The sequence below is a fragment of the Onthophagus taurus genome, chromosome 11 (genome assembly GCF_036711975.1).
Source record: "Onthophagus taurus isolate NC chromosome 11, IU_Otau_3.0, whole genome shotgun sequence".
NCBI lineage: Eukaryota > Metazoa > Arthropoda > Insecta > Coleoptera > Scarabaeidae > Onthophagus > Onthophagus taurus.
Genome location: NC_091976.1, coordinates 11,673,037 through 11,685,166, shown reverse-complemented (window position 1 = coordinate 11,685,166; position 12,130 = coordinate 11,673,037). Strand labels below are relative to the sequence as shown.

The 12,130-nt window shown below is 38.0% G+C and overlaps 2 protein-coding genes across 3 annotated transcripts; one reads left to right on the top strand and one right to left on the bottom strand.

Annotated features, from left to right (window-relative positions):
- Positions 1 to 456: 456 nt before the first annotated feature.
- LOC139431896 (uncharacterized) lies at positions 457 to 2,187 on the top strand. 2 transcript variants are annotated; one of them, XM_071200145.1, is made up of 3 exons: positions 457 to 518; positions 579 to 659; positions 720 to 2,187. In XM_071200145.1, exon 3 carries the CDS (start codon positions 855 to 857, stop codon positions 2,010 to 2,012), a length of 1,158 nt encoding a protein of 385 aa, XP_071056246.1. In that variant the 5' UTR covers positions 457 to 518; positions 579 to 659; positions 720 to 854; the 3' UTR covers positions 2,013 to 2,187. The 2 variants fall into 2 exon arrangements, with proteins under 2 accessions (XP_071056246.1, XP_071056247.1); XM_071200146.1 differs by lacking the exon at positions 579 to 659.
- Positions 2,188 to 6,757: 4,570 nt separating this feature from the next.
- On the bottom strand, positions 6,758 to 10,590 carry LOC139432102 (uncharacterized). Its single transcript, XM_071200444.1, has 2 exons — positions 10,032 to 10,590; positions 6,758 to 9,972 (listed from the first exon to the last, which is right to left on the bottom strand). Exons 1-2 carry the CDS (start codon positions 10,588 to 10,590, stop codon positions 6,758 to 6,760), a joined length of 3,774 nt encoding a protein of 1,257 aa, XP_071056545.1.
- Positions 10,591 to 12,130: the final 1,540 nt, after the last annotated feature.

Sequence of the window (12,130 nt, the reverse complement as noted above, 5' to 3'; positions counted from 1 at the left end):
ACTATAAAGCAGAGACAAGTCGTAATGGGGGATAGTTAAGAGCTGGTTGCGATGGAACAAGTGTTCACTGTGTTTGGGTGTTGGCCACTTACATCTGCCAAGAAAGTGTACAGCGTAATGAAAAAATATGAACAAGATGCCTCATTTGCGAACATTCCAGCTCGTGATTTAAAATATTTACCAACACAGTATTATTTCGATAAAGTACCATCTATGGAATTACGAAGAATTTGGACCCAACTACCGTTCGCCTACCAGCAATCGAAAATGTTACAAATGAAGTTACCGTGTCTTGAACATTATAATAATGATTGTGCGGAAACTCATTTCGATGGACCACCACCACCTAAAATGCATTGTATTAAATGTACGTTAGAAAAGAAATAAATGTTATTTTTTTATCCATATTGATGAGTTTTATTTAAAGAAACCTCTTCACCTCCCCTTCCAGATTTTGTTAAAAACTGTGTTTTTCCGACCACGAAGAAATCGCCTTCTGCTAGAAAACCATTTGAAAAGTAAGTTACATCAATACAATTTTTATCGGTTTTCTTCATGTATGTTTGTGATGATTTCAGGTATTAATTGTTATACGCTGAGAAAAGTGGTTCTTCAGCGCATTGCAAACCTGTCAGACGTGATAGAAAACCATTTGAAAAGTAAGTTACATCAATACAATTTTTATCGGTTTTCTTCATGTATGTTTGTGATGATTTCAGACATTAATTGTTATACGCTGAGAAAAGTGGTTCTTCAGCGCATTGCAAACTTGTCAGACGTGAGCGAACGTATAATTTTAATAAAATAATCCAAATTTTTTGTAACCCTTTTGATTCCTTGAAGTCTTTCCCATTATGCTTCACTTAATTGGTAACAGCCACGCTCGTGCAAGCGATAATACCGATGGTATGACCGACCCACTGGTTGCCGTGCTGCCACGCAATAACGACAGTACGAATGTTGTTGAGTCAAGCCTACCGTCGTTACCATTATATTGCAGCGGCAACTTTGACGGTTTGAGTCGTACCATGCAGGATTTCACTACAGACCCACCACTGTACGAGCAAATAATGAATGAGCTCCGGTCACAGCCAGGGAACGACAATGGTGCGATTGTTACCACCAGTCCAACCTTGTCGTCCTACGGCTTAACTCGCATCAGTATGGAGATACGAGAAGAAGGAACATATCAGGAAGTTGTTGTGCCACCTGAACCTGCTACCAATCAGGCCGACGTGGTACAACCACTTCCAGATATTGTACATACGGATGTCACAAGTCAAGCACCTGCTGAAAACCAGGTGCTTGCGGCACCGTCTGTACCAGCGACGGAAGACGTATCCCAACTCTCCGATAGGATATGTGTTTCGCCTGTCTTCTCGAGTGGACCCATACGGTACACATCCCGCCGTATAAAAAAACGCGTCAACTTGTTGTCAAGGGGTTGCGTGAAACAAACTACCCGCCCAAACCCTTCTCCTGCTTCACAAGACTCCTGTAGATTGCTGCGCAACGCATTAGCCAAACCTCCCCGTAACACACGAAGAGTACCTACACTCGCTACAGTAACCAGACCTGCAACGGTGGTTACATCTCCACCAGAGGTGACCATCGACATCCGTGACAGCCCGCCAACTATCACAACTATCCCACCACAAAATGTGGTGTTCCCACCACCTTTACCTATCCCTACTATCCCGCAGAGGCAAAATCTTCCAGCTGTAAATACCGCACATCCCGACCCATGGGTTGATGCGTTTCTGCATTCAACAACCAACTTGGCAAGCAGTCTTTTGTCCCAAGAGGATTTTTTCATCTTGGGCTTGAAACCTCAATTGCAAACCAAAGTGACGACTTTGGAACATCATAAGCGCCACTTCGTGAACGCGTTGAATGCAGTAAACCAGAATCCCACCGTCTGCTTTGCTGCTTCTTCAAACATCCTTAACATGTACAACACCAAAATTAACCTGTATAAGTCCCTTCTCAGGCTGCTGCCTGACAACGGTTAATAGCGTTTTTTTTTTGAAGCTCGTTCAGTTTTTTTGTCTCTTGCAGTGTTAACGTTGCAGGAGTTGGCTATGGAGAGCGTTAATTCGACGATTTCCCGTAAAGACCGTACGTTGCGGTTAGTAGATGTTTTACCAAAGACTCTACTACTAAACGTAATGTACAGCTGGGACATATGCTTCTTGCGTCGAATATCCCGAAAGGGCGATCGAATCAATCTTGGGGAGGTTTGCTTCCCCACCGTGGAACGCTTTGGAAAGAAAATGTCGCAAGGCACCGTACATAAGTTGTTCCACGGTTCTCCGGTTGATTGGAGTTCAACTTTCGGAGTGGGTCTTCAGTATCAAGCAAGGTATGTTTTTTATGAATCACATTTGGGCAACCTTTGCTATCGTTGTCGACGCCGCCTACACCATATTAGTATAACGAACGTTTTACAACTGGATTGTCGTGTGAAATTGCGCTCGAAAATAAAGTATGCATCTTCTGAACGATTGCAGACTATTATTTTAAATAAAAAATATTGGTGTGCGATGTGTTGTCGTGTGTCTTTGTTTCGAGTCTGTTTTAAACCACAACTTGAGGAGGATCAAAGTACTGAGGAATTGTCGGGGGGATGTCTCAGCAACTAATATGTTGTAGGTGGTTTTTTCAAATTTGTACACCATCCTTGTATGATACTGAAAATCGTTCGAATTGATGATATGACAACAAGTTCGCTTCCTTTTCACCTTTTCCGCTCCCATGCTTTTGTTTATATGTATTATTAATTATTTATTTGAATATTTACCGTATCTACTTATTGTTACCGCTCCCATGCTTTTGTTAATATGTATTATTAATTACTTATTTGAATATTTACCGTATCTACTTATTGTTAATTTAATACTAAGTAGTGTAAATTGTACTGTGACTTACACTGCTTTATTTTGTTTAATCACATAACATCTGTATGTGAATAACCCACTGGTGGTTCTACTACATCAACCATACAGATACTTTTGAAATCATGATAATAAATAATTTTGTAAATTTATGTATACCACGTCTTATTGTAAAATAAATATTGTGTAATATTACGCACGCTTTAAATAACTTTCAAACTCAATGTTAACAGTTTATATAGTTAAAGTGTTGTAAACCATTATTTTGAAACAATGATAATAAATAATCTGCTGAAATTTTTTGTATGCTACATTTTATGATAAAATAAACATTGTTTTCTACTACGACTTCATTTCTTGTTAATCTCCCGTTCAAGTATCACCCGTCAGCATGGTTGAAGACGTTAAGTTTGTTAGCCAACCTTTAACACTACCAATCTGTAATCTTCATAACGACTTCGCTGCAAATAAATTTAAACGACATAGCGAATTATTTGGTGGGGAATGTAAACGTGGTTTGATAATTGGTTCTTCGGGTGCCGGAAAAACAAACGTAATGTTAACTTTATTGACAGCTCTCAACGGGTTGCGCTTTTTGAATGTATATTTGTGCTCTAATTCACTCTACCAAATCAAATACGAATTTCTACGACAATTACTTAAACCTATCCGCTCTTGCGGCTATTATGAATACTCAGATGTCGGACGATTTCTACCACCGTCAAAGGTGAAAGAATATTCAATTATTATTTTTGATGATATTGCTCCTACAGAGCAACAGATTATCAAGGAATATTTTTCATACGGTCGTCATAGAAACGTTGATACTTTTTTACTCGCTCAAAGTTATAGCGCCATTTCCAAGCAGCTTTTACGCGACAATTGCAACCTTTTAGTTTTATTTAAACAAGATCTCACTAACTTGAAACATATTTACAACGATCATTTGCTAGGGGACATTACGTGGGATGATTTTGTCAGAATTTGTCGAACTTGTTGGGATACACCGCACGGTATATTAGTTATTGATTTAGATTGCGATAAAAATAACGGACGCTATCGGAAAGGTTTCGATGAGTACATTATACTGTAAAACCATTGACTTTACGACTGCATGCTCAGTCTCTGTGCGATCATTACACTATCACGTTGAACTATGAATCGTAATGTTGCACAACAGTTAATAGCTGCGCGAGAAGATGTTAAACATAAAATACGCACTTTGAAAGGAGATATAAAACAGAAGCAGTCCATTGCCGAAGCTCAACTCGCTCCACTGAAAGAACCTCTGACAGATATTTCCAAAAAATTACAAACTGTCAATTTATTAGCGCTCGACAATAAATTCGGGATAAAACGTGATTTATTTACCCCGAAAAAGGAGCAGTCACCAGATATCTCAGCCTTACTGGCTGACTTGCAGAAACCTTCTAAAGGACTTAAACTGGAAACTCCTAGAGTGAAACCTAAACGTAGAGTTACGTCAACACCCATTAAACCGGGAGCTAGCATGGATGTTTCACCGGAACTCGCACGGAGTCCGCAATTTCTCAGCGACGAAGAGGTGTTCGAGGGTCGAGATACTACACCTGAGTTTTCTGTTCGTGAGTCAGACACATCTTTAGATGTCTACGAGCGGGACGCTAGGGAGCAGTTGGCGCGCATGAAAGAGAATATGGAGGGAATGATGGAACAGACAGTTATTAGAGAAGCTTTAGGGCAGCTGGACCCCTTACCACGTACCTATGTTACGGGTTTAACAGTAGATGTAAATAACGAGTTCGATCAAACTTACGGTGTTCGTGCACTTACCGATGGATTGTATATCGCAAATCAACCAATAACGTTTGACGGGAAAAACATTTTGGTGGGTGAATTTACTTATACAGGAACACCGGGGTTATACGAGTTGTTATTCAAAAATAAACCGGGTAAATTTACTTTACCAGATGCGAGAAATTACAAAGATATCTTACAACGTTCGAATGTACATAAAAGAGATTATGACGCTTCAAAAAGTATCATAACTGATGATGAAAATGAAAAGTTTGTGAACATAATCAAACCAATTTCCTTGGGTCAAAGACCAAATGTGTACTGGGCTCGATATTGGCCAAAACCTAAAACTGGATCAGGTCACTTAAATAAGTTGTTAGTACCTGCTGCAATTAAAGAGTACGAATACTGGGACGACGTGAACGAATTAGTTGATCGGTTGCGTTTACTACTTGCTTCCGAAGCAGCAGGTCATACTGCTCATCATAACGAAATTATATCCCTCATAGAGGAATTACGGGAAGCGCAAGTCATTCGTTAAGGGTATATAAACTTTTTTCTGTTTCTGTGACGCTTCAGAAGCCAATATGCCTTTAAACCGTTTTGGTGAACATGGTTCTACATCTATCGATAAATTTGGTAAGCATGTTCACCACCATGTTATACAGAACCACATAGCAAGATCCGAAGTTCTACAACCTTCATCAACATTTATTTTAACTTTACGTGGTGATGGAGATGTTGATCCAAAAACAAAACTTTATAAAATCACAAACAAAAGTGGAATTACGGATTACATCAATTCTTTCTACGAAGGTATGATAAAAGATGTTGTAAAGTCCGCTCATGTTCAGTTACTTGTTAACGATATCGTTATTAAGTCGCTCCAGGGAGTCCAACTCAAACGCGGAGATACCATTAAGTGTAAAAATAATGCACCGATAGGAGGACTACCTTTTCTTGTAGAGTTGTTGATTGAAGGGGTTGTAGAGTAATGGTTAGTGTTAAGCGAGATCTCGTTAACGAACTACATGCACCTGCGAGACGACATTATCGGCGACGCCGCGTTCTGCTTCACGGACTATTGGATCTTTATCAAGCTGATTTGGTTGAAATGATCCCATATGCGTCGGTCAATAAAGGTTACAAGTATATACTGACTGTTATCAACGCTTTTTCAAAATACGCATGGGCCTTACCACTCAAAACCAAAACTGGGAAAGAGGTTACTCAAGCTATGAAGGACATTTTGCATAGTAAAAAGAATATTACTCCGAGCAACTTACAAACCGATAATGGGAAAGAGTTTTACAATAGCGATTTTCAAAAATTAATGGAACAACTTAACATTAATCATTACAGCACCTATTCCACTTTAAAAAGCTCGATTATCGAACGGTTTAATAGAACCCTAAAAAATAAAATGTGGAAAGAATTTAGTATGCAAGGAAATTATCGCTGGTTAGACTTACTACCCAAATTACTAAAATCTTACAACAACACAATACATCGCACCATTCACATGAAACCTTCAGCTGTTAATCGACGAAATGAATCTGCTCTGTTAAATACTGTATACAATTCCATTAAAGTTGTCGACCCCAACCACCATAAATTTAATGTGGGGGAACACGTGCGAATTAGCAAGTACAGACACGCTTTTGCTAAAGGTTACCAACCAACTTGGTCCAATGAAATTTTCACCATAGCGACAGCTCAAAATACTAATCCCAGGACTTACCTTATTAAAGATGGTAGAGGAGAACCCATTCTTGGAGCATTTTACGACGAAGAATTACAACGTGTGAAACACCCGGATGTATTTTTAATTGAAAAAGTTCTTCGTCGAAAAGGAAATAAAGTCCGAGTGAAATGGTTGGGAATGGATAGCTCTCATAATTCTTGGATTGCAAAAAAGGATGTATTATAATTTTTACACTAAGAAAATAAAAAACTTTTTTTTTTAATTTCGTTGATTTTATTTCAAGTAACCTTTTTAACAACCTACTTTCTACTTTATATACAAGTTTTGTGATACAAGCAAGTATTTTTTTTTTTTTTTTACAAATTAACTGATCGCAATTTAACTAGCCATACATGTTTACGTTTAACAACTCCAATAAGTTGTCCAAAAGATCTTCCCTGCGTAGATCTTCAATAAGATAGTTTCCCCAAGCTAACGTATGACATCCATCCTCCATCACGTAACGTTTATCGTCATGTGCAGAGAGCGCCACTTTATTCTTTAGTTCTGTATACATCGTGTGATAGGAGGAGCGAAAGACATACATCTTTTTTCGCACAGAACCTCCATCTTCGATAATCCGTTTATATTCTGAAACACTTGAGTTTTTATCGATAACATACTTTTTCACACCCTTGGCACGCTTGACAACTCCTTCCAAAGTGTTAATACAATAAGCTTTAGCTCCTGTACCATAAAACGATGTTAATATCGTATTTGGGTACTCATCTTTCATTTTTCCAACTATCGGCGGCCCTGGAGGAATATTATGTCTGTTGTTTAACTTGTAATTAGAGGTATCGAACATCTCTATATTTTCTTTGATATCCTGGTATACAGTCTCAGTAAATATTTCGAGAATTAACGAATCCGTATCTGTATATAACAATAATACGTTTTCACCATATTTCTCTTTTAAAAAATTATAAAAAAAGTTATAAATGACCGCTTTCGACAATTCCAGTACGCTAAACCCTACATACAGAGGTTTGTTATATTTGACCTCCACCTTCTGCATTTCAATGGCTGCCAAATTATGGCAGAAAATTTTCGATGACTTGAAAGTCGGCTTTGCGATAAGAGCTTCTGCACCGGGTCTCCTGTAACGATTCTCCCAATGTGACACTAATCGTATATCGACTCTATTTTCAACATTTTCCATCGTTTTCCCATACACGATATTATTCATTTGTTTATAATGATTTTTCCCAAATTCATTCGTAGCATTCATTCGTTTCTCAGAGTTAAAATCGATATATGGTTTCATCCACGGCGATTGTTGAAATTGCAATGCACGGTGTATTTTGGTTAGCTTAAGACCTTTTTTCACACATTCACGTAGGTTTACATAGTGAATTATGTATTTCGATTTATTTTGTAAGTTCGCAATCAACTTAGGATGCTTCGATCCGGGAGCGATTATGTTTTCGGGACAAAACGGTAGATCATCATGCTGGTTGTGTAACCTTTCGGGATACTCCAAATCCACTTCAAAGACATAACCAAGGTGTTCATCATCTAAACACTCCACATCTATATCTGCTATTTCTTGGTTCGACAACCATCGAAAACCGCCTGTTGGTAATTTACAACTCATTGCATACCCATACAAATTGGTAGCGTCCAAGTATAGAATATATGATGATGGTTTTTCCGGGTTAAAATCGTCAAGGAACTTGTTGTTTGCTATTGCAGATCGTTTTACACACATACAGAGACCGCCTCTAATTCCTTTCTTAAAAAAGTGTAACATGTCAATGTCTGATAACAATTCTAATTTTACACCTGTCATTTTTAACAGAGCATCCCACCCAAACCCGGGCGCAGTATAATAATGGCAAGGATCCAGATTGTAATTCTCCAAAGATATTGTCCTGAAATTTTCAAAGACGTCAGTCAACATTAACACATCTGACGTCAAATACAGGTCACTGTATTCTCCCAACGTTGTACACTTAAATTTATTCCATACAGTCTGTGCTCTAGAGTATTGTTCCTTTGAAATATTACTTGAACTCAATATGTCGTAAAACTGTGTATGATCAGGCAATTTACTATACTCCAACTTTTCAAACGAATCTACGAACGAATATGGAAATACACCTTTCTGGCGCATCAATCTAAATTCTTCAGAGTCTTTGAATTTTTTTTTCACTTCCACACAATCCTTATCATCCAAATATGAAACCAACTTTTCCAAAGAACTCGCCATAAATCTAAACGAGTCGACGAATCTTATTTTCATAAACACTTTGCGTTTCTTTCCCTTGTTATCGGTTGTTTCTCCGACAACTATTTTTTTGGAAAAAGAAATATATTTTTCTTTGTTTTGTGCTATCACCTCTACTTCCTCCTTGTTTAGGGCAATACTTTTCACAAACATGTGGGCATCGTAATTCGACAGGTTGTGGAAAAACACAGGGATAAACATCGGTAATTTATAATTTATATTGCAGACGGAATGCGCAGGACCCCTATACAATCCTGTCAAGTGATCGTGATCACACACTTTCTCTTCTTTGTTTATTGGTTTATCACAAATGTGACATACGGAACTCAGTTCATGTACAAATTGGTCCAGACAGCTTAGCGGTATCATATCCTTTGTTTGCCTCAAATGTTGTTTATAGATCTCTATTACATCCTTCTCCAATCTTATAATAAATTCCAGAGCAGCGTTTCGCCCTCGGTATATTCGGAATTTCGATAAGTTATCATCGTAAGCACACTTAATGTAGTACGCAAACGCGTATGGTTCGTGTTCAAAACATCGGGCCGTATATGGTTTATTATCATCGTAAACTTTTCCTTCTTCGGGCGTTAAGGGTTTCAGAATCGCCTCGAAATCGGCGTACACCACAAACGGAACTTTCATTTTTTTTTCAAATCCTTCAAATTGTAAAACATTTTCCTTTTCTAGATGTCCGAACTTATTCACTTTTATTTGTTCGCTTGGTACTGTTGCTTTCACTTTTTTACAGTCATCCATCTGATGTCGTACCAACTTGTCTTCAGTTGAAAAGTATTGCAAACAACCCTCACAAATATATCTTTGATGTTCATGAGTCGATGATTGTGTATTTATCAGTCGAGATAAGTTTTTTATCCAACAATAGTGGTTATTCCCGAAATTGTCGCTGACTACTAATAAGTTTACATGACGCTCCCGTTTCTGTTTACATATACATACAGTTACAATATCATCTACCATTTTCTCTCCATTATACCAAGAATTTATACCATAGACGTTAATTGAAATGTTATTTTCTTCCTCAAATTTTGGTATGTCTCTGATGGGTACTGGGAATGTTACGCAGTCAAACTTTAATTCTGTTTCCCTATAATCTGGGTATGATGATATTCTTTGCGGTAAACCTGTGGGTTGGTACAGCGCGGACATCAGTGCCCAAGCAAAGCACTTATTATCGTTATTTTGCACGTTTATTACCGCTCTCTTCCCTTTTATGGATGTCGGTAAGTCGATGTAGCTCGATGCTCTTGTAGGATTAAACTTGTTACAGTTCACTTCAAGATATAATATTTCCAACAAGGTCCAACCTGCAGTATTAACGCCTTTAGTTTCGCATTTTACTACTTTTCTATTCTTATACTCTTACCTGAGTCCCGTTCTTGGAATTCCGACATTTTCACCATAATCTCGTCCATAAAGTCCTCGTATGTTTGGTACAAGTCTACGGCTACTATTATAATTTTATTTTTTGTGTTGAATGATTTGATTTCCACTTCTTCCTTCGTATTTATGAAATACAATCCAAAAATTTCCGTATTCACTTTTAAACTACCATTTACATTCCTCACGGACTGTATCAAACTGATAACTTTTTCTCTAATTCGGTTACTGAATTCCTTCATGTCTACGTACTTCCGTTCATGATCGCTCACTCTAAAACTACATATTTTATCTCCAAATATCGAATCTATTTTTTCTACACCATCATCTATTATTACGAAGGCTTTCTGTTTATGTTTGTTGCTGCGCAGATGTGAGGAATAACATTGTCTGGTTACGTGTTCATCACATATTTCACACACTATAACATCTCCTTGTTGATCCTCTTCCACCTTTCGACGTTTCCCAATACATGCTGTGCGTTGATGTCTCACAAGATTATCTGGTCTAGTAAACTCTTTGTAACACACGTCGCAGGTCAACATGTTCACAACACTCTTACTTCAATACTGTTGAACACGATTTTCTATCTGCTATTTAAAGCATACCTCCTCCGAAGTGGGGTTTTCAATGAACTCACGTCGTGTAACCTTCATTTCAGGTCACGTACAAGGTCAATGTCATGGTCACAATTAAGGTTGACTTCAAGGTCTCCGTTGAGGTCAAAGTAAAGGTCATTGTTCAGGTCAAGGTTACTGATCAAGGTCATGGTCACTAAACGTGATCTTGACCTGAGGTGAGCTCAAAGTAAAGGTCATTGTTTAGGTCTAGGTTACTGGTCAACGACCCCCTTTGCAATAGCCGATTCTGGAACCTCCTCCCAGAACCTCAGGGCAAGGTCATGGTCACTCAACGTGACCTTGGCCTTGACCTTGACCTGAGGTTCTGAGAGGAGGTTCTAGAATCGGCTTTTATCTACTACTCTCGACGTATAGATAACTCTCGCTCGGTAAAGTATAATTATCTATTTCCGGAATTGAAATTCTAATTTCGTCATTGTTATCGAACGTGGTCGATCCAAACGGTTGATGCGAATGGAATTCATAACTTACGATAGAGTGATCTGTTTTTATCTTATCCGTTACTTTTAAAATGTCCATTACTTTAACACTTCGTATCCTAACTGAACTAAATACCTTCGATTGACTGGTGATAATCGATGAATGGATCGTCTTCTACTGCCGCTACGTTGACTGATGACGCGCGCTTTATAGTTTTCTGCATTAAACAATTTTCTCGCTCTGTCTCTTCTTGACCACCGCATTCTTTTGTTTTGATATAACACTGTCATAACGTTAGTCAAATTTAAATAATTCAATTTATCGATCTCAGGTGAACTCTCACTGTTATTTCTTCTTCTCTGAAGTCTACCAAGTTTCCGTCCTGATCAAGTATACGTACTGTTAAGCTACTAATCACGTTCGTTAAAACCGGTAAATAAATAGGTAGTTGTGGTGATTCGATTATTTTAAAACCTGCCGGAACGTTTGGGAAAAAATGATATAAAACGTGCACGGGAACTCCGTTATTATACGATCCCGTCACTAAATTACAATAAATTTGTAAGGCGTTCGTTTTATTTATGTTTACTACGAAATCGGATTCCACTTCCGTATCTCTAGGTAATATTTGAGGCTTGAAGCCAAGTAACGGTCCTATAGAATTATCGCATGCAAAATTAATTCGACGGGTACTTTTTATTAAAGAATGTTGTGTGTTATTATTCCCCTTAATCCTTATTACGACTCCTTTAGCGTGTCTTTTGTCTAGCTGTTCATTCACGAACTCGGCAATATCATCAATATCGTACGTTCCAACAGGTACTATTGTATTGTTTTTAAAATGTCCTGTCTTATCTTCGTATTGGATTACGTTGTTGTTTTTATTAACGTTTGCTAAACTATTAAACGTTTCGAAATTCAAAAGAGCCAACTCGTAACTACCAAATTCGTTCAAATAGATCGGAGGATTAAAATTACAAGTCAATTCAGATGACTTTCCAGTCAACGTAAATGTATATGTCGT

Excerpts from the sequence above, each read along its gene's own strand:
- LOC139432102 (XM_071200444.1), bottom strand. The coding sequence starts at position 10,590 with ATGTTGACCTGCGACGTGTGTTACAAAGAGTTTACTAGACCAGATAAT. Across the intron at positions 9,973-10,031 it reads ATTCCAAGAACGGGACTCAG|GTTGGACCTTGTTGGAAATA; the intron begins GTAAGAGTATAA and ends TTAATACTGCAG.
- LOC139431896 (XM_071200146.1), top strand. The coding sequence starts at position 855 with ATGCTTCACTTAATTGGTAACAGCCACGCTCGTGCAAGCGATAATACC.